Source organism: Saccopteryx bilineata, chromosome 1 (genome assembly GCF_036850765.1).
Source record: "Saccopteryx bilineata isolate mSacBil1 chromosome 1, mSacBil1_pri_phased_curated, whole genome shotgun sequence".
In the NCBI taxonomy this organism is placed as follows: domain Eukaryota; kingdom Metazoa; phylum Chordata; class Mammalia; order Chiroptera; family Emballonuridae; genus Saccopteryx; species Saccopteryx bilineata.
This window is the reverse complement of record NC_089490.1, coordinates 256,751,482-256,776,102: the sequence shown is the minus strand read 5'-3', so window position 1 is coordinate 256,776,102 and position 24,621 is coordinate 256,751,482. Positions and strand designations below refer to the sequence as shown.

Sequence of the window (24,621 nt, the reverse complement as noted above, 5' to 3'; positions counted from 1 at the left end):
GATTTTTTTTTTCTTATTTTAGTATAGTAAATATAGAGCTATGACATATACTTAATTATGTAAGCTTAAGTGTGTGCGTATATTATGTAGTCTTTACTTGCTTCCATATGGTTCTATAATGCGGATGTTCTTATAACAGGACTGTGGAAGCTTAATGTATATTTCATATGATTACAATTGACCCCACTTTTAAGAAACGAAAGGTTTTCAAAGCTGATATTATTTCCAATGAGTAGGTTAAACTTCTGGCTCTTGATGAATTTATTCCTACTAAAGTGCTATTTTTGATTACTTGTTCATTTATCCAGATTTGCATGACAGATTATAGGCACGTAGAGCCCATTCTATATTTTTAGATACTCGATGCTTCTGTTCAGCAGGAACTCTAAAATATACTCACAAAGTTTTGCATATGCAAACTACTTTTATTGGCACATAAGTTGGAGGAAGAAAGCACAAGGAACAATTTTGGCCAAAATGTGATGGTCTGCTGGTCTGTGTGCAGGAATGAGATCATACTTTGCATTTAGGCTCCAGTGTGAGAAAGCACAGTTGCACTTTGATGTCTCCCCAGGGACCGTGCGTGCACTAGATGTACACCCCCCTTGAAAGGAGAATGCAGGAATACCACAGGCGTGGGTGTTTACCTTTCTCTTAGGGTACTGGTCTCCACTCCCTACACAGCTTGAAAAACTTTTTAAAGTGATTTTTTGTTGAACAGGTAGCCTGAAGTAAAGCACTATAAAAGACCAGATACTAAATTTGTCTTTTATGAGCTCCTTCTGCTTTCTGCTCTGAGAGGCCTTAGTGAACATGGGGGGACAGACTAAGTCTAAAAACAAAGGAAGGACTGGGGAAATCACATTAAAGTTATTTTACTTGAAGAAGTTATCATTGCTGCTGGTAAGAATATGGAAGCATTTTTGCAAATGCTGCTGTCAGTAAGTTAAAATGTTTTCTCTTTGTATTCGTCAGATAAGAGATTTATTGATATTTAGAGATATGGCAGATGTGTTAGACTCAATCCCTTGCCTACTGTGGTATTTAGGGTCTTCAGATATACACACCTAGACACAATCATCCACCCACATCGGGGCACAATTAAATTTTTATTTTTATAAATCAAAATGGGCTTAAAGGCAAAATACTTATTTTCTGAAACAAATTTTTCTTTTCTGAAACTATAAACGTATAGTTCTGCAAATTTACAGCACTTCTTGTGATGGTTATTGGTGCTGATTTTCAGTTTTTTAAAAGATGATTATTTTCAGGGATTTTTTTTTTTAGGGACACCGTTGGCTAACTTTGAGAATATATGGTTCAGGAAAATTCAGAAAGTATGTCTCATGAAAGGCTTGAATAAATAACTGAATCAAGACTGAACCAGGAAATCTATAAGGGGTGAAAACTGCTTGGAAAATACTATTTTTGATCAAAATGACCAAAACCAGATATGTTCCTGTGAGGAAAGTAGGTGATGTGATATTTCCCTGTCATTCAAAGGTGAGAAGATAAGGAATCTACCTCCTCCCATCTCCTAAATCAAGTTCCATATCAAAAATAGACAACATACTTTCCAGTGTAATGAACTTTGCATGAACTTTTTAGTGCTTTACTTTTAAGTGAGGGATTTGAATGAATGACTAAATGAATGGATGAAGAAATGAATGCATGTAGGAATACAGTTGGTTAATATTGAATAATTGAGATAGTTGACTGGCATAGTGGTTAACATAGAAGGCTTGGAAATTATGTCTGGGTTCATATTCCAGCTCTGTCTTTTATTATCTGTGAAATTTTGAACAAATATTTAAAATTTTGTTCTGCTTTCTCAGCTATCTAATGGACTTCTGATAGTACCTACTTTGTTGTAGGTGGTAGGGGAATTGCATAAGACAAGACATAAAAGACTTTGAACTTTGGAAGTACTCAGTAGACATAGTTGTTACCACTATACCTTTTGTTAATAAAAGGAGTAAATCAGCAGGAAGAGCATTGGATCGTATGAGCCACTGGCCTACTCCTGAAGTGGTTGCTCTGGTGACCTGGACTTACTCTATCTCATTTGAGTATTATCTAAGAAGGTATGTCTCAAAAAATGTCCACGACTCTCTGGCTCTTATTAGGTTTTACATGAGAAAAGGTTCCTGTAATCAGATAATACTGAGCATTGCTGGTTTGAGGACTAGACATCTTTTACTGAGCTCACATGTACTGTGATCTCCACACTGTCACTTCGCAAACATACTTAACCACAGCGTCCTCCCCTCCAGCCCAGCAGTCCGCTGGGCTACTCTTCCTTGAAATACACTGGAAAACACACTGGTGTAAGTAGATGTTGAAATAAATTTATTGCCTGTGGCATACCATTCATATACATTTTTTTCTCCCTTGGAAACAGTTGAAATCCAAATGACATATCTCGACACGATTTACCACATGGGTTATCTTTTGAAAACCAAATTCAAGCCCTGGCCAGTTGGCTCAGTGGTAGAGCATCTGCCCTGTATGTGTATATCTCAGGTTCAATTCCCAGTCAGGGCACACAGGAGAAGCAACCATCTGCTTCTCCATCCCTCCCTGCTCTCACTTCTCTCTCTCTTCCCCTCCTGCAGCCATGGTTCAACTGGAGCAAGTTGGTCCCATGTGCTAAGGATGGTTCCATGGCCTCTGCCTCAGGCGTTAAGAAGAGCTCAGTTTCTGAGCAACAGAGCAATGCTCCAGAGGGGCAGAACACCACCCCTTAGTGAGCTTGCCAAGTGGATCATGGTCAGGGCACATGCAGGAATCTGTCTCTGCCTCCCTTCCTCTCACTGAATAAAAAAGAATAAAGAAGAAGAAAAAGAAAACGAAATTCAACATGTTGTATTTAAGATAGAGCTTTGTTTAGCCTCCAGGGCAGCACTTGGCCCTGTGGCTAAGGGTTCATGTCTACTCCTCTTAGGACTTGTCTGGCTCAGCTTTCTTGGGCTTATTCTAACATGTCATGTGCTGAAGTCAGTCATCCCTGATGAAGCACAAGAGGAATGACCTGGCCTCTAATCTCTCAGCCTCAGTCTTACACTATTCCATCCATCCTGACCCTGTGTTCCAACCATATGAAGTTCTCTCAGTCATTCAAAAGGGCAGGCCCCTTACCTTTTGTACATATCTTTTCTCTTTTTGAAATGTCCTCTTCTCCGTCCTTTATTCCCAACCTGGTTAATTTTTATTCATCTTGCAAGTCTTAGCTGCTGACTCACTCTCTTCCATACTCTATCCAGATCTTCTGAGTCTGGATAAGGAGCCTCTCCTGTGTGATCCTGAAGTGCCCAGTAGGCCCTTTTATTACTTTTCACCATATTTTGTCATCCCCCCCTTTAGACTCCAAGATGCTTTATATAGATTATTGATTGATATATAATTTCCATACAGTGAAAGGCTCAGCTATTAATTCTATCATTCAATTAGTTTTGTGAAAAGACTATCAAGGCACAGAATGTTTCCATTACTCGAGAAAGCTCCCTGTTCCCCTTTCCAACCAATCCCCATCCCCAAAAGCAAATACTCATCTGCTTTCCATCACCGCAGGTTAATTTCACTTATTCTGGAATGGAGTGCAACCAGACACTCTGCACCTTTTTGTGTCCAGTGTTTTTTTCACTCAGCATATTATTATTATTATTATTATTATTATTATTATTATTTGTGTGTGTGTATTTTTTCTGAAGCTGGAAAAGGGGAGAGACAGTCAGACAGACTCCCGCATGCGCCCGACCGGGATCCACCCAGCATGCCCACCAGGGGCGACGCTCTGCCCATCAGGGGGCGATGCTCTGCCCCTCTGGGGCATCGTTCTGTTGCGACCAGAGCCACTCTAGCACCTGGGGCAGAGGCCAAGGAGCCATCCCCAGTGCCCGGGCCATCTTTGCTCCAATGGAGCCTCGGCTGCGGGAGGGGAAGAGAGAGACAGAGAGGAAGGAGAGGGGGAGGGGTGGAGGAGCAGATGGGTGCTTCTCCTGTGTGCCCTGGCCGGGAATCAAACCCGGGACCTCTGCATGCCAGGCCAATGCTCCACCACTGAGCCAACCGGCCAGGGCCCAGCATATTATTTTTGAGGTTCATCCATGCTGTTGTGTGAATCTATTGTTGGTTCCCTTTTATTCCTGAATAACTTTGCATTGATAAATTTACCATTTACTTATCCATTCTTCTTTTGATGGACACCTGGCTTATTTCTATTTTCTTTGCTTGTTTTTCTTTGTTTGTTTTGCTATTATGGATGAAGCTACTGTGATCATTGTTGTACAAGGCTTTTTGTGAATTATGTTTCATGAAAAGTAGATGACTGTTTATCTTGGATAAATACCAGCAGTAGAATAGCTCCTAGAGTAGGTGCTTATTTAACTTCTAAGAAACAGAAACCATTTTTGAAGTGATTATATGGACTTTAAACTTCCTGGGTGCTGAGACAAGATCTCGTTCAACTTAGTGTCCTGGTGTTCAGGCCAGGACAGGGCATATACTAGGCTCTCAGCATGGAAGAGTGAATGGAAAAGAAGCTCAAGCCAGTTTATGTTGACATACCCTCTACTGATTGACAAATAATGGATGCTTTATTCATCAAAGGGATGAACACTTAATTGGTTGAATGTGGACTCATCCCAGACAGGAAAAACCAGGGGCAATAAAGCTCCCTTTCCCCTGCTCCTGGAGCTGCATCTCTTGTTTCAGGGCAGCAATATGTGCAGGTGAAGCCAACTATGTAGATTGATAGAGGACCATAGAAGGGTCCTGATCATCAGTAGCTGCCAAGCTTACTTATTTTTTACCCCTTAGAGTTAAAACACTCAACACTCTCATTCAAGATCCTCCACAATCTACTTTTCCAGCACCCACCCTTCTTTATTCATCTTCACAAACTCATATTCCAGCCAAACTTGACAACTCTTCTTTTTCTACAGCACCTAGCAGTTTCTTCCTTTGCAAGAGTGGTGAACTCCACTCAGAATACCTCCACAAGAGGCCATCATAGATATCCTGGTCAACCTTCAAGATTCAGTGCAGATGAGCCTCTGAAGTCTGTCCTGGCCAACACATCTGGAAGGAAGCTCTCCTTCTGAAGGGTCTGATGTGGTGTCCAGTTGTGGGTAGTGATCATTTAACCATGGAACAGGAAGTCCTGTCTTTATTGCACTTGTGTGGGTTTGCATCTTTCTACTCCAGGAGGGAACAGGCTTCTTCAGGGCAGTGTGCTTGTCCCTCAGTGGTCTCGAAGGAATGGGTGCCACTGGTCATTAATGGAGTAACAGAGGCTCCTCATGAGTAAAAAAGAATCCTCATGATCCTTTCTTTAGCAGCTGATTCCACTAAAGAAAAGTTCAATGATATGGTAATACTATGGCTCCTTCTTGAGAAGAGTTATTTACAGAAGAAAGAGGTCTGTCTAAAAGGAGGAAGATACTGTGCCAACTTGGGATTTGTGTCTGCTGGTAGATAATTAAAGAGAAATTAACAAGTTTCTTTAGGGTCCAGTGTTAGTCATAGGTCACATGGCAGAAAGCAAAAATATTAAGTTGAGGAGCTTCACATGACATTTAAATGCATAAGACAATTTATAGTTTGGAGAGATGGCTTGAGTAGAACAGTTTATCATGCCATACGTATTTTCTCTTCTGATTGTTATTTTGGTAGTTTAAAGTCCTAATTTTGCCTCTGCTCTGCAAACTGGCTATTTCTTTAATTGTGTAATTTATTAAAATACTTACTTTAAATTTAATTTTTAGAAAGGGAATATAATATCTTTATTCTGAGAACAAACATAAACATGAAAAGAATACCAAGAGTGTGAAAATCTGTGTTGAACAAAACATTTTCTCTATATCGTACTTTTAAAATTATAATCAGTTTTGAGTGGCCTGTACTCAAGGCTGCAGTTGGAAAAGATTATTTCAGGGTTTGGTTTCTTGGCAAATGTTATTTCAAACAAATACAAATTAAGAAAATAATCTTTCTCATTTTTAAAGAGAATTTTATGTTGCTCTGAAAACTGTAAATATCAATTTCTCAGAACAGAAAAGGCATGTAAATTCTTTGACATCTCAGTTTTATAGTTGATCAAAAGAAAAATGCCCTCATTTCTAGACCTTTCAAAAATTGTATGCTATTACTTTTAGTCTGGTAATTACATATTTATTAAGAAGTCGGTAGAACTAATTAGCTTGGGTTTGTCTGCTCTAATTGCTTGCCTTCTTCTGGTTTAGAGAAAAACACTGGATTTTGTGTGCTTAAGAATTGGAACAGCTGCTTCTCCTTCTACTGAACCAGTAAGATGTAAATGCAGCATTAAAATTCCTAGGTTGATTTCCTACATTATTCACCTGGCAGAGAAATAAATTCAAATTTTCTTCTCTCAGCAAAATGAGAGGCATACTTCTTACAATGCAGCAGGCAGTTTCCAGAAAGTCCACTTTATTGGCCTGGTACTTGGAAGACCCTGGTTTCTATAGCCTTCAGCAGAATTCTATGCCAGGAAAATACTGCCCTGTCCTTGGAGCTGGAGGCTTATGTGTCATTTCATTTGGCGCATTCTTAAAAATTTGAAAATCTTAATTTATTTTTATTTAAAAATTGACCTTGGCATGTATTTTGTCTACCTAAATATAATTATGGACAATTTCAGACATGTACAAAAATAAACAGAGAAATATAACAACCACCCAACTTCAAAAATTTAGGAACTTATAAACAGTCATGTTTCAGCTACTTTCCACATCCTATTTTATTTTGAAGCAATATGTAAAAATCATGTCTAAACACATAACATTTTGGTATATATCTCTAAACATTTCAGTGCATATCTCTAAAAGATAAGGCTCTATCTTTTCAAGTGTTATCACACGAAGGAAAAAAGTATCAAAAATTCCATAATATCAACATATACTCAGTATTTAAATTTCCAGTTATTTTGTAAATTGTGTGTGTACTTTTTCCATTTTGTTTTATTTTTTGACTCAAGATCTAAATAAATACCATAGGTTGCAATTGGTTACTGTGTAATTTAATGCATTTTTAGTATGAAAGTATTATGAAAAATTTCAAATTTACAGAAAAATATAGAAAGTATGTATCAGGCATATATTTAACAAATATTAACAGTCTTCCATTTTTGATTTAAATATCTCTTTGCCTTTTTTTAAAGAAATGTTCCAGATATAATGTTCCTTCCTCTTATCTTTTTTCCTATTTAGAGTCTGCCAATATTCTTTAATTAGTGAATTATCATTTCCACGGCATGTTTTAATGCTATCACTACTTATATATGTAAATAATATATATATATATTTAACACTTAAATAGCCTATCCCTCTTCGTCTGCCTCCTTTCCCCCTCTTCCTTCCTCCCCTCCCCTTCCCACCTCTCCCCTCTCTTTCTCTTTCCTCCCTCCCTTTCTTTCTCTCCAAGTGTATGTATATACCATATTTCCTTGTGTATAAGACACTCTCATATATAAGATGCACCTTAATTTTGGTACCCAAAATTTGAAAAAAAAATGTATTACATAAAGTTATTGAACTCAAGTTTTATTCATCATAAAATTCATACAACTCCTCCTCACTGTCAAAACTCCCATTCATTAGCTTGTCCTCATCTGTGTCTGATGACGAATCACTGTCTTCAACAGTGAGTGCAAAAACAAGTGCCAAAAAGCGAGAAATGCAAGTAAAAACATCTACCACCAGTGTATAAGATGCACTCAGTTTTTAGACCCCAAGTTTTCAAAAAAGTTTGCGACTTATACATGGGGAAATACGGTATATCTACCTGCATGTCTTTTGTAACTTTTTTTTTAACTCAATGTGCATATTCATACATATAGCACAGATTCATTTAAAATTGCTGTATACTCTTTTGTTGCATGAATAAATAACAGCATGTGCATTACCCTACTAATGAGCAATAGGATGTTTCCTGTCTATTTCCTATTTAAAAGGATCCCTTTAGACACATCTTCTTGTGCACATGAATGAGAGTTTGGATTGACTGTAATACCTAGAAGTGGTAGAGATGTCCTTGGTTTTGCCAGGTATTACTGATTTCTCTGTAAAGTTGTATAGTATCACTTTCAGCAGCTACACACAAGAGTTCCAGTTTCCATAGATCCTCCCCAACACAGTACTGTTAGGGTTCCCGAATTTTTGCCAATATCATAGGTATGACATAATAACTCATTCTAATTTGCACTTCCCTAATTACCAGTAAGATTCAGTACCTTTTTGTTTTTATTGGCTTTTTAGGTTTCCTCTTCTGTGAATTGCCAGTTCATGAACGGTTTTTTCTAGCAGCAGATTTTAGAATTTCAAAAATGCCCACTCTTAATTACACAGATACATTGGTTCTTTTTTGCATGAACACAATGTATTTTGTACTTTGTGAAGTAGTTTTCAGAGAAATTATATTTACAAAATATATGTAGGCACTTAAAGATTGGGGGGGAAAAACTGTGAGAGATGAGTTTTTTCAAGATGGAGAAAAATTAATTGCATGGGCAGAAGCTACTTAAAATAATGTTGTTGTTGACCATTTTGTCCTATTGTTTCAAGACTTGAACCATCTGCCTGAGTTTTTCGTTTTCTTATCTTTTTTTCTACTTTCCACTATGTTTTTCTCCAAAGCTCCTATATCTCTCTCAATAACTGTTCAACAATATTTTACACAGACTGGACACATCCAGTTTTTATCAGCTTCATTTCCTCCTTTGAAAGTCCCCTTTCCTGATCCTCTACTCTTGTTCCGTCCACCCTGGTGCTCTCCAGGCCTGCCCTGTGGCTCTGCTGGCAGGCACCCCTTCACAGTTGTGCTGTGTTGGATCCTACGTCCTCAATCCCATTTCTCCCTGACAATGACATATTTCTTTACTTGGTGGAGCCTATCTGCAAATTCCCTAAGAAAAAGTGTAATGAAGGCAATTTTTCCCCCAAATTTGTTGAAATGCCCTTTTTACTGTATCTATTTTTGCTACTTTTATACTTGGTTTTTATGATATATCTGGGCTTAGAAGTGCAGATAAAAAAATTTTTCTTCAGAATTTTAAAAGAGTTGATTCTTCTACTTCCCAGTGTTGCGGTTGAGAAGTCCGATGCCTTTCTGATTCCTAACCCTTTGTTTGTAACCTGTTTTCACTTTTTGGAAGCCTTTTTATCCCTTTCTGGATGAATTTTATAATATGCTTTAGTGTGGTCTTTTTTTTTTTTTTTTGACAGATAGGGAGAGAGATGAGAAGTATCAATTTTTCATTGTGGCACCTTAGTTGTTCATTGACTGTTTTCTCATATGTGCCTTGACCGGCGGTGAGGGGGTGGGGTGAAAGGCTACAGCAGAGCAAGTGATCCCTTGCTCAAGCCAGTGACCTTGGGCTTCAAGCCAGCGACCTTCGGGCTCAAGCCAGCGACCATGGGGTCATGTCTATGATCCTATGCTCAAGCCAGCAACTCTGCGCTCAAGCTGGTAAGCTGGCACTCAAGCCCACGACTTCAGGGTTTTTGAACCTGGCTCCTCTGCATCCCAATTCGATGCTGTATCCACTGTACTACCACCTGGTCAGGCTGCCTAGTGTGGTCTTTTGTTAAAATAATTTTTACCAGTTTTTCACTGGATTCTTTCAATCTAGGGACATAACTTCTTTTGATTCTGAGAAATCTTTTTCTTAAAAATATTGCTCCTCTAGTTTTGTCTTACTGGAACTATTTCTGGTTATAAGTTGGACCTTTTGGATCCTCTGATGTTTCTATTATTTTTTCTTCTATTTCCATTTCTTCATTTGTTCTACTTTCTGGGAGATTTCTTATCTTTAACCTCTTATTGTGCATTGATTTTTTTTAAAAAATTTAGCTAATTTTTTTTTTTTTTACAGAGACAGAGAGAGTTAGAGGGAGGGACAGAGAGGGACAAACAGACAGGAAGGGAGACAGATTAGAAACATCAATTCTTCATTACAACTCCTTAGTTGTTCAGTGATTGCTTTCTCATGTGTGCTTGACCAGGAGGCTTCAGAAGAGCGAGTGACCCCTTGTTCAAGCCAGCGACTTTGGGCTTCAAGCCAGTGACCCCTCGCTCAAGCTGGTGAGCCCATGCTCAAGACAGTGACCTCACGGTTTTATACTTGGGTCCTCCGTGTCCCAGTCCAATGCTCTATCCACTGCACCGCTGCCTGGTCAGGCTTAGCTAAAATATTTTTAATTTCCAAGAGATGTTCCTTGTTCTCTCATAGTTTCTATTTTATGAAATCTTGCTCTTGCATCGTAGCTGAAATAGCTTTCTGTGTTCCCAAGCTGTGTTTGCTTTCACATTCAGCATTTCTCTGTGCTGGTTTTAGGCTCTCTTTCATATTCCACAGTGTACCTACCATTATGGATTGATGTGAGGATTGAATTGAATGTTTGACTCAAAGAATTTAGTGGCTTAAGGAGAGGAGCCCTACAAAGCAATACTATCTTGATTTTCAGTTTAATTTTTCTGAGAAAACAGGGATTAGACTAAATAAAATTTTAAGGTATTTTCTAAACATAAAAATTTCAAATTGGTGACTCCCACAACTCTAATTAGAGTAGGTAGACCTTTTAAATTATGTATTCACTAATTCATGCATCCTTTTGACAATAGATATTGACACCTACTATTATTATGAACTGAAATTTGCTTTGATATATTTGGACTAGACACACAACTTTTACTTCCTATTTCTTACATGTTACATTTTAGTTTTAAGTGAACTCAAAAGGTTAAAGAATAAAAATCCAGATTCCAAGAGAACCTCAGTAATTAATTGCTATGGTCAAATGCACCTGGGGTATAAAATGAGATCTTTTCTGAATAACATTTCACATAGGAGATATTAGATTTTTTTAGGTAAGAGCAAAGACAATTCTGGAATCTGTATCATTTTTTATGGGCAGCTATAAACTAAAATGAACCTCATCTATTTTATGGGATTAGTTTATAAGAATTGTGTATCTTTCTAGAGATATAAACCCATACACGGCACTTGCCAAAGACTTGTCATGCAGTTTCATTAAAATTAACCTAAACACACTTGGCATCTAGAGGAGGCCTCTAATTTATTGCTAAGGTGTTCTATTATGTCAGATATATAGAAACTATGCTGTTGTAATAACAGAGAACCCTTTATAATTTTATAGTCTAATTATGGACTTTTAAAAATGTATCATGGAACATTTCAAATACATACAAAGCAGAGAGAATCGTTTAATGAACTCCCAACTTCAATGATTATCAACGTACAGTCAATTCTAGTTACTCAGTGCCCTTTTCTCTCTCTTCTAGGGTTGGGTTCTCCTAGAGCAAATATAGGATGTTGTGTCATTTCATCCAAAAATAACTTAGTATCTCTTTCTAAAAGATACAGACTCTCTCTCTCTCTTTTCTTTTTTTAACATCAACACTTAAAAATTACAACTAAAAAGTTAAGCAATTTTTACTTAGAATCATACTCTCAATACTTGAATTTCTGATGTCTCAATTTTTTTCCCCTTGGTTTGTTTGGATTAGGATCCAGATAATTTCATGTATTGTATTAGGTTTGCATATCTCTTAAGTCTCTTTTATTTAAAGTTTTAATCTTATAATTTATTGAAAAGACTGGGTTATTTATTTAAAAGGGTTTTTTGGGAGGAATTATATTCTAAAAACTTTCTTACATTCTGAATTTTGTTGATTGTATCCCTGTGGTATCATTTAACACATTATTTTGCCCCATACCATATTTCCTGTAAACTGGTAGTTGGGAATATGTTTGTTGCTTGAATAGATACAGGGTTTATTTTTCTTTTTACATGAAAAAATCTTCATAATTGGGGTGGTATATTTCCTGTCTTGTCTATGTTGTACAGCTCCTATCTTCATCTCAAAAGGATGCTTACCACGTCTTTTTTGTGACATTAAGTTTGATGTGTGGATTCAGATGCTATGAGCTTGATCCTCGTCATTATAAAGTTTTCTATCAGTTTTTCTCCTAGTGATTCCAGCAGCCATTGCTGATTATTGCCTTGCCTGTGTCCACTCTAGACATTATATAAAGAGTTAAGGGTTTCTGAATTGGGGAAACCTCACCTATTTCCAGCTTCCCACCCCTGATTTATTCTGGCATCTTGGTCATTTATTGTCTCTTTCTTAGTCTACGATAGGTGTATCATTCTCTAGTGCAGTATTGTCCAAAGTATGCCGCATGGAACACAACCCTGCAAAGTACCCTGAAAAATCTTGCTGAGTTTGGGGGATGCCGCTTATTGTTTTTCCCTCTGAGATTTATAATACAGGTGATCCTGTTCAAGTTCTGAGGACCCTGTCAATAAAGAAACTTGACTTATCCAGCATGTCGTCAACTTATTTGGCCACTGTATTCTTTTATTTTAATACTTTTAAGCATCCTGTTTAGAGAAGCACAGATTTTTGAAATAAAAACCCCCAAAACACAGCTTTTGAAATATATCCTGAAGAAGAGGGGAAGGTAGAAGCAGTTGCCCCATCCTCCCATGGAGCTTGCTGAGGTAAAGGTCATGATATTGGCACCCTTCTGGGGAGAAAGAAGAGTGAGAGTACAGACAGCAGAGAGAATGGTGTATTATAGTATGTATTGTGTTAATATAATCATGTCTTCATTGTGTTGATTGCTTCAATTGCTGTGTTTCTTGTCAACATTACTTATGTAATTAACAGATTATTCCAAATATGTTAATTACTGATAAGAAAATAAAGTCTAACTCTAATAGTCACAACTTAAAAAATAATTGTTTGCTTTCTTATATTATACACTTATGCATGCACACCACAGGTGTGTGTGCACACACCCAGAGCACACTTTAGTTATTTTACTTCACGTGCAGTATTGGTACATGAGGATTAGTAAGGGGAATCATAACATTTATTGATGCCATTGGTTTCAGATGTCAACTCCAGAGTGGTTTTTATGCTACAGGCTCACATCCTGTTTGTGGCTCACTATGGAAAATGGACTTAAACAAAATAAGGGACAGAGACTGATTTTCCTTTGCTCTGAAGATACCTCGAGCTTTATACAATAAGTGTTTTCTTTTTTTTTTTTTTTTTTTTTTTTTTTTTTTTTTTTTTCATTTTTCTGAAGCTGGAAACAGGGAGAGACAGTCAGACAGACTCCCGCATGCGCCCGACTGGGATCCACCCGGCACGCCCACCAGGGGCGGTGCTCTGCCCACCAGGGGGCGATGCTCTGCCCATCCTGGGCGTCGCCATATTGCGACCAGAGCCACTCCAGCGCCTGAGGCAGAGGCCACAGAGCCATGCCCAGCGCCCGGGCCATCTCTGCTCCAATGGAGCCTTGGCTGCGGGAGGGGAAGAGAGAGACAGAGAGGAAAGCGCGGCGGAGGGGTGGAGAAGCAAATGGGCGCTTCTCCTGTGTGCCCTGGCTGGGAATCGAACCCGGGTCCTCCGCACGCTAGGCCGACGCTCTACCGCTGAGCCAACCGGCCAGGGCCTAGTGTTTTCCATTAGAAGGAAATGTTGTGCATTAATGCTCTTGAGAAAAAAATAGTGATTGCTAGTAATGCCATCAGGAAAGGATTTTTTAAATGTTTCACAATATAAGCATGAATCAATCATTAAATAGGGAATACAGCTTATTTTGCAGACTTGGACCATTAATGACAAAATTTTTTGGAGGAAGAGTTATTTTAGGAGAGTGTGAATTTTGATTTTAGGAACATGCACAAGGGATATAGTAAGTGCAACTCAGAACGCTTCATTAAAATAAACAAGAACAGAGCCAAGACCCAGAAGACACAAACCTCTGTTTTGTGAGTTTTGCTGGAGAGAATGGAACAGGATAAGACATGGCTGAACAAGGCACTGCCAATAATCTGAACAGTAGACTCAGCATACATTTTTTTGCACTGAGCTACTGAGTGCCTGATCACTGGGCACATTGTGAAGCTAAATTCTGACCTTGAGAGTTGATCTTCATAATAAAAATTATACTGGTGCTATTAAATTTCAATAAAGCTTTTGTTGAAAAATTAGTATTATTTCAAATGCTTTTCAGAAAATGCAGACAAAAGCAGAGATTGCATTAACTTTTTAAATGATAGACAACCCTTTCTGACTTGTCACAAACCTGTTCTTTTTTTTTTTTTTTTTGCATTTTTCTGAAGCTGGAAACAGGGAGAGACAGTCAGACAGACTCCCGCATGCGCCCGACCGGGATCCACCCGGCACGCCCACCATGGGGCGATGCTCTGCCCACCAGGGGGGCGATGCTCTACCCATCCTGGGCATCCCCATGTTGCGACCAGAGCCACTCTAGCGCCTGAGGCAGAGGCCACAGAGCCATCCCCAGCGCCTGGGCCATCTTTGCTCCAATGGAGCCTTGGCTGCGGGAGGGGAAGAGAGAGACAGAGAGGAAGGCGCGGTGGAGGGGTGGAGAAGCAAATGGGCAATTCTCCTGTGTGCCCTGGCCAGGAATCGAACCCGGGTCCTCCGCACGCTAGGCCGACGCTCTACCGCTGAGCCAACCGGCCAGGCCACAAACCTGTTCTTTATGACAAGTCGGCTGTTCATAGAAGGAAAGGTCAAGTCCAGGTCTGGACTGTGGACATTATTTTTCATTCATTAGGTAGCTTTCCAAATCCTATCATGTAGGACATGCATGGCTCAACTCAAGTATGTGTTGTTGGGAAGATTAGAGGTAGAGGGATGGGCCATATGTCTGGAAATTACACTAAAAACATTATTTTAAATGCAACTTAAGATAATGTGCATTTCTTGAGCATAAAGCAGTTGAAAAATGCATGCATTTTGTTGCACCTCTAGAATATTATTTGGTGAGTCAATGAGCTAAAACACAGATGTAAAAGTTCTTATAGAGCAGTGGTCCCCAGCCCCCGGGCCACGAACCGGTACCGGTCTGTGGGCCATTTGGTACCAGTCCACAGAGAAAGAATAAATAACTTACATTATTTCCGTTTTATTTATATTTAAGTCTGAACGATGTTTTATTTTTTAAAAATGACCAAATTCCCTCTGTTACATCCATCTAAGACTCTTGACGCTTGTCTCGGTCACGTGATACATTTATCCGTCCCTCCCTAAAGGCCGGTCCGTGAAAGTACTTTCTGACATTAAACCAGTTTGTGGCCCAAAAAAAGGTTGGGGACCACTGTTACAGAGTATAAGAAAATTAAGAGGCCTGAATGATGATTTCAGTTGGATTCTTCATGAGCTAAATCTAAGAGAAAGGAAAATGACTTGCCCAAGTTTACAGTTTACATGGTGGTTTAAAAGATTTCATTCACTTCTCACTTTAGGAGTTACTTTGTTCCTTTTAAATATGGCACATGGTTGCATTTTATACATTGAGTTTGTAGCCTGGTCTTGAAAACAACCAATGATTCAGTTGGCACAAAAGAACAATAGGATGATGAAATCATGAAGAGAAGGCCAGTTTTACTTCCTGCTAGTATCAGCTTTTCAGAAGCTGATTTCCATGGTTATCTGTCATTCCAGACCCCAGATTTGCTCCCCCGATAGTTTGATGTTCCAACAGCTGGTGAGAAAATGATAAGTGCGAATGTCAAACAATAGGGTGCAACTAAGGGCTAAAAACAGGGAGATTTAGGGAGCTGTCTCTGGATGTCAGTGCAGAAAGTACAGAAGGCTGACTTAGACTCCATAGTGAGTCTAAAGGAATTTCTTGTGAAGGATGATGTTTTAGGATATGAATAAAAGTTAACTATAAAAAAACAGAAAACCTGCACCAATATTCTACCTCTCCACTTGGTTTAACCAGGCTTTGGGGCTTTTATGTGTTCCATCTACTTGTCCTTATTTTAAGGTCAGCAGTGCTTGCTCTGCTTAGTTTCCAGAGGGATGCTAATGTATTTCTTGTACGTCAACTAAGAGGGAAAATTGTGTTGAGACACTAGATCGGAAGGTCCTTTGTAGCCTGAAGTTTTGTTTCATTATAGTAGCATCTGGTTTTTAGTTGACCAAATTATGATTGTATTAGTATTTCTTTGCTTATTAATAAAAAGAGGTTTCTATTTCTATGTCCGGCAATTTATAGGCATTTTGATCACAAGTCAAATTGGATGATTAACTTTACTTGCCCAAGAACTCTGCTTTTTGAATCAGTAAGGTTTTATTTTAACAAATGTTTTTTGAGTTTAGGGTTCTATATGATGATCATACTCTCTAGGGTAAAAAGTGTGGAAAAAGGTGGCTGAACTTGAAAAATATACAATTACTATGCTGGAGTTCTTTCAGGGTTGAAGTGGAGTAATAAAATCTGAAATCACAGAACAGTTTTTAATTTCAAAGACAGGCTGTATGACCTTGCCTAAATATATAGTTCAGGTAGAAACCAAGAAGAAACACGGAGAAGGAAATTGAGTTCGCCTCCAGGTGACACTTCCATTAAGACATCTGGGATTATAACGTGGCCATTTGCTTTAGGGTCCAGCAAGCCATCACCTAGAGATATACTGTTATTCATATTTGAAAAAATTCTGACAAAGCTTTTATACGCCCTTGCACACATCACACACACATTAACTGCCCCTTCCCTCCAATTCATTCTTGCTTTTCCATCTTCCTGAACTAGGGCCTACAGTTTAACTTCAGATCAAGGATTTCTTTCTGATATATATTTGGTTTCTTGGCTCTTTTTAAATAAGTCTTCTCTTGAAGCCATTAAGGAGACTTCCCAGATACCTAGACTCACTAATGATTTTTATTCTATGCCAAAGTTTTTACACCCAGAGAAAGGAAACTTATATGGATTAAGGGTTTCATTGTGCCTGGCATTATCTCATTTGTCGGTAATCACAAACCAACTGCCTCATTCAATGGACTGTTGTTCATTCTTTGTGTAGTAGTTCTTGTGCCTTGGCCAGACCTTTTGTTGGCTAGGAGGCAGCACTGTAGTGTCTTCGGTGGACTGTTCTCCAACCTGCCCAACTCTGCCAGATGAAAGTTCTGAGGTTTGTGTAGGTTTCTTTTTTTTTCTTTAATTTGTGTAATACAAAACATCAGTAGTTTAACTGGGAATATTTGTTTTTAGAGGTGAAATGGACTTATTCATTCAACCGCAAGGATAAAGAGTTGAGATTGTGAAAGTGTGTTGTGACCACACAGGCATACTTTGTCTCCCATTGTGGTGCAATGGAGCACAGAATATTCTAGGTTGATTTATATTGTTCTGATAGCGAGATCATTGCCTGGGGGAGTTGTGTTTGCCTGATTAGATGAGGGAGGTAAGACCTGGAGCTGTTCCAGAGAAGCCACTCTATATATACATGGTGGTAGCTCTAGGCCTCTTCAGTAGATGTGTTTTCAGTACTGAGTTCCTAGTGTTTGAGGTGCAGGATTTGGAATCAACGTTAGTAAAATCAAGTCACCTCAATGTAAATGGATTTTTTTCTTTTTTAGTCAGGGGAGGGGAGGCAGAGACAGACTCCTGCATACGCCCAGACCAGGTTATACCCAGCAAGCCCACTAGGGGGCAATGCTCTGCCCATGTGGAGCCCTTGCTCCGTTGCAACTGGAGACATTTTAGCACCTGAGGCAGAGGTCATGAAGCCATCCTTAGTACCCAAGATCAGCTCACTCTAATTGAGCCTTGCCTGCAGGAGAGGAGAGAGAAAGAGAGAAAGAAAAGCGAGAGGGGGAGGGGTGGAGAAGCAAATGGATGCTTCTTCTGTGTGCCCTGAACGGGAATCGAACCCAGGACTTCCACATGCCAGGCCGACGCTCGACCACAGAGCCAACTGGCCTGGGGTGGCTTTTTTTTCTTTGTGCTCCATTGTGTCATCTAGAGTCATGGGTGACCTAACCCTCTGAGCAGAGCTGTGGTGTGCAGCCTCTCCTCACCTCCTCTTTTCCTCCCTTCTCCTGGGCACTCCTCAGCTTCAGAGGCACAGGTCAGCTCCTCCAGGTAACCTGTGTCTACTTCCTGTGGCCCTGGCTGCCCTTCTCCCATTGAAGAAGTGATAAAAGGAGGTATATAGCAAAGGGTACCATATTTCCCAAGATGGAGCCTTGTGTGGGCCTTGTGCTCTTCACTCCTGCCAGGCCTTGCTTTCCGCTGTCCCTAACAAGCAAAGATCCTTGTCAAGAGGGCAAAAGTCACAAGCACCTTTGTCATTAGGATGCCAGCAGTTATGTGTATCCATCTAAATAATAGAGGCTTTGAAGACGATGTGGCAAGGATTATAATGACTTCTTGATAATGACTGGAAAAGAGTAGGTGGCCTCCGACTACATGTCTTCCCTACCTGGGTTTCCATTCGTGCTCTGCTGTCTGCCTCAGCTGGAGCTGGGTATGTGCAGTTTTGCTGTGCATATAGCCGAGCCTCAGGGAGGATGGGCAATGGAACCAGCGCAGAGAAAATGGTTTGCAGCAAGAGTCTTTTCTTCAAATCAAAATCCTCCTTTGCCTCCCTTTTAAACCATATATTTATTAGAGGGTTTATGGGGGGAGGGGGGGGAGGAGAACAGACTGTGCCATGCTGTTGCTAGGTAACAGAAAAAGTACATCCAGTCATATTTGATATTGGAATGATTTTCCCTAGAAACCTGGCTACTCTGGCTAAGTGGTGTGCAGTGTTCACAGATTTGCATAACGGTGAGGCAAAGGGGTCTCCATCCCTCAGCTCCTTTCTCCCCACCCCTTCCCCATATCAACAAAACCTCAAGTACATTTCTTGTCTTGAAGTCAATTCTTGACTTTGAGGTATCTGAGGAAAGATGCTATGCAGATGAAAATAGAGTTAACTGCACATAGCTACAGTACATATTGTATTCCTAAGCTCTTAGGCCCATTTTAAAAAATACACGGGTACCCTTTTTTTCCACAGTAGCAGTGTTTCCACGGCTCACAAATGGTAACAAGTATCTGTTTATTTGACGCTTCCCTAGGAGTATTTTATAAAGGTTATTTTTAGCCACAGGAGTAATTTGTACTCACAACTAAATACATCTTAATGATATTGATTAAATCATTAGATATCTGTTCTGTTTCTCACTGAACTCCACCATTCCTTTGTGAATCATAGTTCAACTACCTTATGGGTCTCAAGCTGACTTTCCTGTGACCTGTGCTGTCTCTCTGTTGCAGATTTGGACATCTCTGAGACTGAGTTCCCAACTCCTTGTGACTCAGATCCACACGGCCCGGAGCTGCAAATGCTTATAGCAGAAGCAAAGCTAAATCTACAGACAGTGACCAGACAAGATGGGGAAACTGGAGATGGAGCTGAAGAAAATATTGTTTACCTCTAATCATGTTATTATTTTTCAAATAACAAAAAACTGGCATTTGGGGGAGAATTTCTTTTCCTGTCCTGATGTGTGTGTGACTGTGTCCAAACTACTTTAAGAGTATTAGTTAATATTTCATGCCCATTCTTTTTGGGGCATGAGTCTGATAATTAAATTATTGAAAGCAGCTCTGTTTGTATAATTGTTAATTTACCACACCTAATTTCAGATTTCTGGAGGAGACATTTACTTGAATGAGCAGAAATAATTTCAAAGTTATGACTTTGGACTACATTACATTTTTTACTGAATCATCTGGTTTTTGAAATGCCTTTTAAGACCTAGATGAAGCAATTTGAATGGAAAGAATGGTACTCATGCTGGGCAAACGTTCTCAATCACAGCGGCTGACTATGGAGAGTGGCCTCAGCACCCCAAAGGCAGCAGCGGATGTGGGAAAGGCCTTTTCTTGGCTCGTTTTACATGCTAATTTCCCTTTGGAACACCAAAGGAGTTGTTCCTGGTGGTGATCTGTCATGGTCACCGTGCAACCAACATGTGCTGTCTGGGCGCTGTTCTGAGCAAGAGGCCACTGTGCTATGGACATAATTATGACCTGGACCACATGCTTTGCAGATATACTTTCTTAGTCCTAATGCTGGTTGTTTTTCAAGCCACATCTTTCAAGAGAACCCAGAGGCAATTTTGATGTAAACAGTAAACTCCAGTAGTACCCTCACTTCTCTCATATGGACCTTTCTCTGTGAGGCCTGGGAGCATCAACTACCCATTCACTGGAAGCATCTCTGCCCTGCAGTTCTTTAAGGACAAAAACTGCTCTCTTGATAGAGCTTACGGCCAGTGATGCACTTTTCCACAAAGGAAAGCTGGCATCTTTTGTCTTCAGTGTAATATGGGTTTCTATGTTAAAAAATAAATCAGGAAACATTTTCAGCCTGTTCTTCAGAAATACTTGTATATGTTTTGGTCAGTGTCAGTAAATATCTTTACCTGTCTTTTTTACTTTGAAATTTTAGTATTGTGTAGGACCATAGTAAAATATATTTATACATTTCACACACAAACACAATCTCCCCTTATGAAAGTGAAAATAAAGGAGGAGTACTAAATTCACCCAGAATTTCATTTACCAGGAGGAAGCTATGATAGGAAGGGAAAAAAATTCACCCAGATTCCATTGTTTGCTTTTTCCCTAAAGTTGTAAGTTGAATATCTACTTAATATCTTTCACTTAAGCAAGTTAAATCTTAGATCTTAGGGTGTGTTGTTTTTTTTTGCCTTTGGAGGGGCACTCTTTTTCCGACTTTTGTTGCTTTCGGCAATTTAGGTCCCAATCATATTATTTTAAACGCAGAGACTAATCTTCACAGAATGCATATAGTTTATTAAAATTTTAGTCAATCACTTCACCCCCAAGCTAAACTCTTAGCAAATTATAAGATGCAGCTTTGATTCCCAAAGACATCTACAGAAAAAAGAAACCTATCTTTCCTCTCCAATAAAATCTATTCCAGAATCCTATGTCCCTGAAATAAAAACCATGTAGCTGTTTTAGTCTAAATCCTTGCTCCAGTAACTATAAATGTCTTCTCCTTTTTCCTGACAGTAGATGTGGAAATATCCATATATGAAAATGTATAAAAATGTTCAATATCTCCATGAAGGTCTTTTAAAATATGTGTGCTCAGTTGATTTTTAAGCTCTGCAAAATCTGGATATTTATGTAGCTACCCTGGGAAGTCTTAGCATTTTTGATATATTTATAGGTTTATCTTTAATTTTATGATTTTTTTAACTAAATATCACTATGTTTCAAAGATTTATTGATAAGTTCTTCCATTTCACTTTGCTTCACTATGTAATGAGCTCATCTCTCAATAGAGGTCACTCTGTGGCTCCAAAGGAAATTCCAACTAACCTTCAGGGAACACCACCCTCTTTCCCCCGCACAATATGCACAATATGTAAATTTCCCCAAAGGATCTACTTTTCTTATGTACTGAAGAGCTTAAAGGTTACAGTTATCCCTTTAGAGATTGTTGTGGAAAGAAAAGAATGTTTTTGCTGTGTCCTGGGCTTCATGAGTTAACGTACCATCTCATTTTATAGTCAAAGCTATTTTGCATTTCATCGGGACTGCATGATTCCTGGAGTCACGCAACACTTTTCACTCCACCTACAATTAGAACGCTGTTCATTCAGGAAAGGGTAAAATAAAAATACTTGCTGCAGAGGTGGTGGCGGTAGCCAGGTATACGCATGTTAGAGTTATTAAGGTGAAGAAGGTGAGCCTAATTAAATCATGGGGTGACAAAGAAGTAGAAAGGAGTTTGTACGTTTTCCTGTGACCTAGGCCCACCTTTCAAACTCAGAATCAGCCTGAGATTATTAAGGTTCAACCATCTCTGTCTTTCTCATTGAGAGGCGTAGCAGTTAAGAGTATGAATTCTGGAGCCTGATCTTCGTCTTGCTGTATGTCCTTAGTATGCCACTTCACTTCTCTGGGTCTTAGTTTCCTCAGCTATAAAACAGGGATGATTACCTCAGAGAATTGTGAGAATTAGATAATATATGCAATGTGCTTAGAACAGAGCCTGGGACAGTGATCACTCAAGATATGCTAGCTATTGTTATCATATCATTTTAAAAAAATTCTTAATTATAGCTCAGTCTGCTCCCAGCCCTTAGGCAGATGGCACCCGCACAGCCAAAAACAACAAACAGAGAAGTCACGTACCTGGAAATAGTCATAAGATGGGACTAAGGTTTCATAAGGTTAGCTTTCAGCTTATTTGCATCCCCGAACTCTACTCAGTTTATTTATTCAATAAACATTTATTGACTGTCTGCTAAAAGCCAAATAATCTATTAGGAATGAAATAAAGATAAATAAGCCTGCCCATTGTTGGAAAAGACAGACACACGAACAGATATGAGGAAGTACAATGCTGCTGGAGCTCACAGGGAGAGCATGTTGGGGCCAGGAACACATGGAATGGAAGAAGCTGTCCTAAAGTAGCATATGCCTGATGCTTGAAGGACATGTGGAGAGCCAGGGAGGGGAGGAAAGACATTCTGAGCAAGGAGAGCAACCCAAACAAAAGTCTAGAGGCACAAAACAAAAGATGTGAGTCACTGGAGCACATATTTGCGCAGGGGCCATGCTAATCTTCTCTGTATCATTCCAATTTTAGTAAATGTGCTGCCGAAGCGAGCACTGGAGCACACATTTGGAGGCACTGCAGGGCGAGTTCCTCCCCCCAGAATTAAGGTGACCAGTGAGAACCTCCATCTACCTTTGCCTCTTTCCTGGGCTCTGTACATGTTGTCAGGAACACAGAAGTTTCTCTACCTCTCAACTTGGTAACTGATCAGGTTCCAAGTAAAACCAGGCTATGGAGGAATATGTCCCCTCAGCATTCCCTCATCCTTCCACACCCAACCCCATTGTAAAGTAGCTGGGTTCTGGTTAAATGGCCAGCAGGATAGCTGCCTGCTTGACCCCAAGCCACAAGAAACCAAGAGTAAAGGAAACCCTGGATCTACATGAAGATGCTATTATGGCCCTGGCCGGTTGGCTCAGTGGTAGAGCATCGGCCTGGCGTGCAGGAGTCCCAGGTTTGATTCCTGGCCAGGGCACACAGGGGAAGCGTCCATCTGCTTCTCCACCCTTCCTCCTCTCCTTCCTCTCTGTCTCTCTCATCCTCTCCCGCAGCCAAGGCTCCATTGGAGCAAAGTTGGCCCGGGCACTGAAGATGGCTCTGTGGCCTCTGCCTCAGGCACTAGAATGGCTCTGGTTGCAACAGAGCGACGCCCCAGATGGGCAGAGCATCGCCCCCTGGTGGGCATGCCAGGTGGATCCCGGTCAGGCGCATGCAGGAGTCTGTCTGACTGCCTCCCTGTTTCCAACTTCAGAAAAAAAAAGATGCTATTAAAACACAGGGGTTCAGAAGGATGCCCCAGGTTGCTTCTGGGGAACAAACTGATGACTTATATGAGCTGAAGCAGAGTTTTAAGAGGATATAAAAAGAGAAAAAAAGTACAGTCTCACTTTGCTCTTGGAACGCAGGCGGCCAAGGCAAAGCAGATTCACATTGGATTCAGGCAGAAGGTACAGAAACTGCAGAACCAGAAAGTGTCAGGCCATACCAGTTTATTGGAGACTCGCAAAGAGAGGCACGCAAATAAACAACAAAAAGGGAAAGAGCTGATAAAGGAAAATCTGCTATTCCTAGTAAGGGCAAGGGAGCAAGGAAAACCACACTTCGAAGTGGCGGGAGACTGATCTGGGACAATTGCTGCCCAGGGGCAGCACCATAGCCTTAGACAGGCTGTGCACATGTGCCTCTGCCACGTGCTCACACATTAATTTAAGCAAAGTGCTTGCAGCTGGTAAACCTGCGAGCTAGTCTAACACAACTGCCCCACAGCTTTTCAGCTTTATCTCCATTTCACTAAGGGTCCCCTCACCCCCACCCCACACGCAGTGGGTAGAACTCTTTTGTTTCTTCGTTTTGCTCAACTCTCTGTGTTGGTTTCTATGTATTACCAACAGCCACCTCTCCCAGATTTGAAGTGCTTGAAGACCTCATGTAGGAGATGAAGCTTATCGTCACCCCTGCCTTAGCTCATGGTTGTCTCTCAGAACTTTGTCATTGTTCATGCAGTCTATTTTATTCTTTAGGGGTTCCCAGTAGTAAGAGTGTGCAAAGACCTGTCAGTGTCCCCAGGGGGATGATGTCAGTCAGCAGCTATATTTATTCAGACTGACTGGAAGCCAGACCCTCAGACAGCAGCTTTTAAACACTAGTCTGGCTGGCCACCAGGCCAGAAGACCTGGAGGAGTCCCTTGGGCAACAGTCGCAAAAATAGGGGGTCCAGCGGAGTCTATATAAGTTCCTTTCCGGGATGAAGCGGCAAGCAGCAGCAAGGCAGACAGCAAGTGCCAAGATTGCTCCCCGTTTGTTCAGTGGACCCCACAGAGATCCCAGCTGTGTGCCACACCCGAAGCCGGCCCTCAGGCCGGAGCTCCTGGACAAGCACATGGGCCAATCTTCCTAAAAGACTGCGATTGCGTTTCAGTCTGGTGTCCACACAGTGCCCTGGAGTTGGCGACCTCCTCAGAATGCCCGGATTGTTGCAGTCCCACAGGTTGCAGAGCCAACCCGCACCCTCGGCTGTGCTGTGGGCGCTGGATGCCAGTGCTGTGTCTCCCAGCGGTAGGGTGGCGCCTGCGGCCGCAGAGAAGCATAGCGCCCAAAGCCACACTCCTGGGTGTGCAGGGCTAAGGCCACACCTCTGGGGAAATGGAACCTT

The 24,621-nt window shown here is 40.5% G+C and overlaps 1 protein-coding gene and 1 non-coding gene across 10 annotated transcripts in view; one reads left to right on the top strand and one right to left on the bottom strand.

The window, feature by feature from the left end:
* ARHGEF28 (Rho guanine nucleotide exchange factor 28) overlaps window positions 1-19,471 on the top strand; it is a 373,409-nt gene extending 353,938 nt beyond the window's left edge. For 8 of the 9 annotated variants that reach the window (XM_066241314.1, XM_066241342.1, XM_066241349.1 and 5 more), the window contains one exon: window positions 19,142-19,471. In XM_066241314.1, the coding sequence (XP_066097411.1) occupies window positions 19,142-19,305 (164 nt within the window). In that variant the 3' untranslated portion in view covers window positions 19,306-19,471. The remainder of the gene's footprint in view (window positions 1-19,141) is intronic. The other variant, XR_010726857.1, reaches the window with a different exon arrangement.
* Window positions 19,472-22,421: 2,950 nt separating this feature from the next.
* Window positions 22,422-22,523, bottom strand: LOC136321660 (U6 spliceosomal RNA). The gene has a single exon (XR_010728803.1). It is a non-coding gene; the product is annotated as a U6 spliceosomal RNA (small nuclear RNA).
* Between the last annotated feature and the right edge of the window lie 2,098 nt (window positions 22,524-24,621).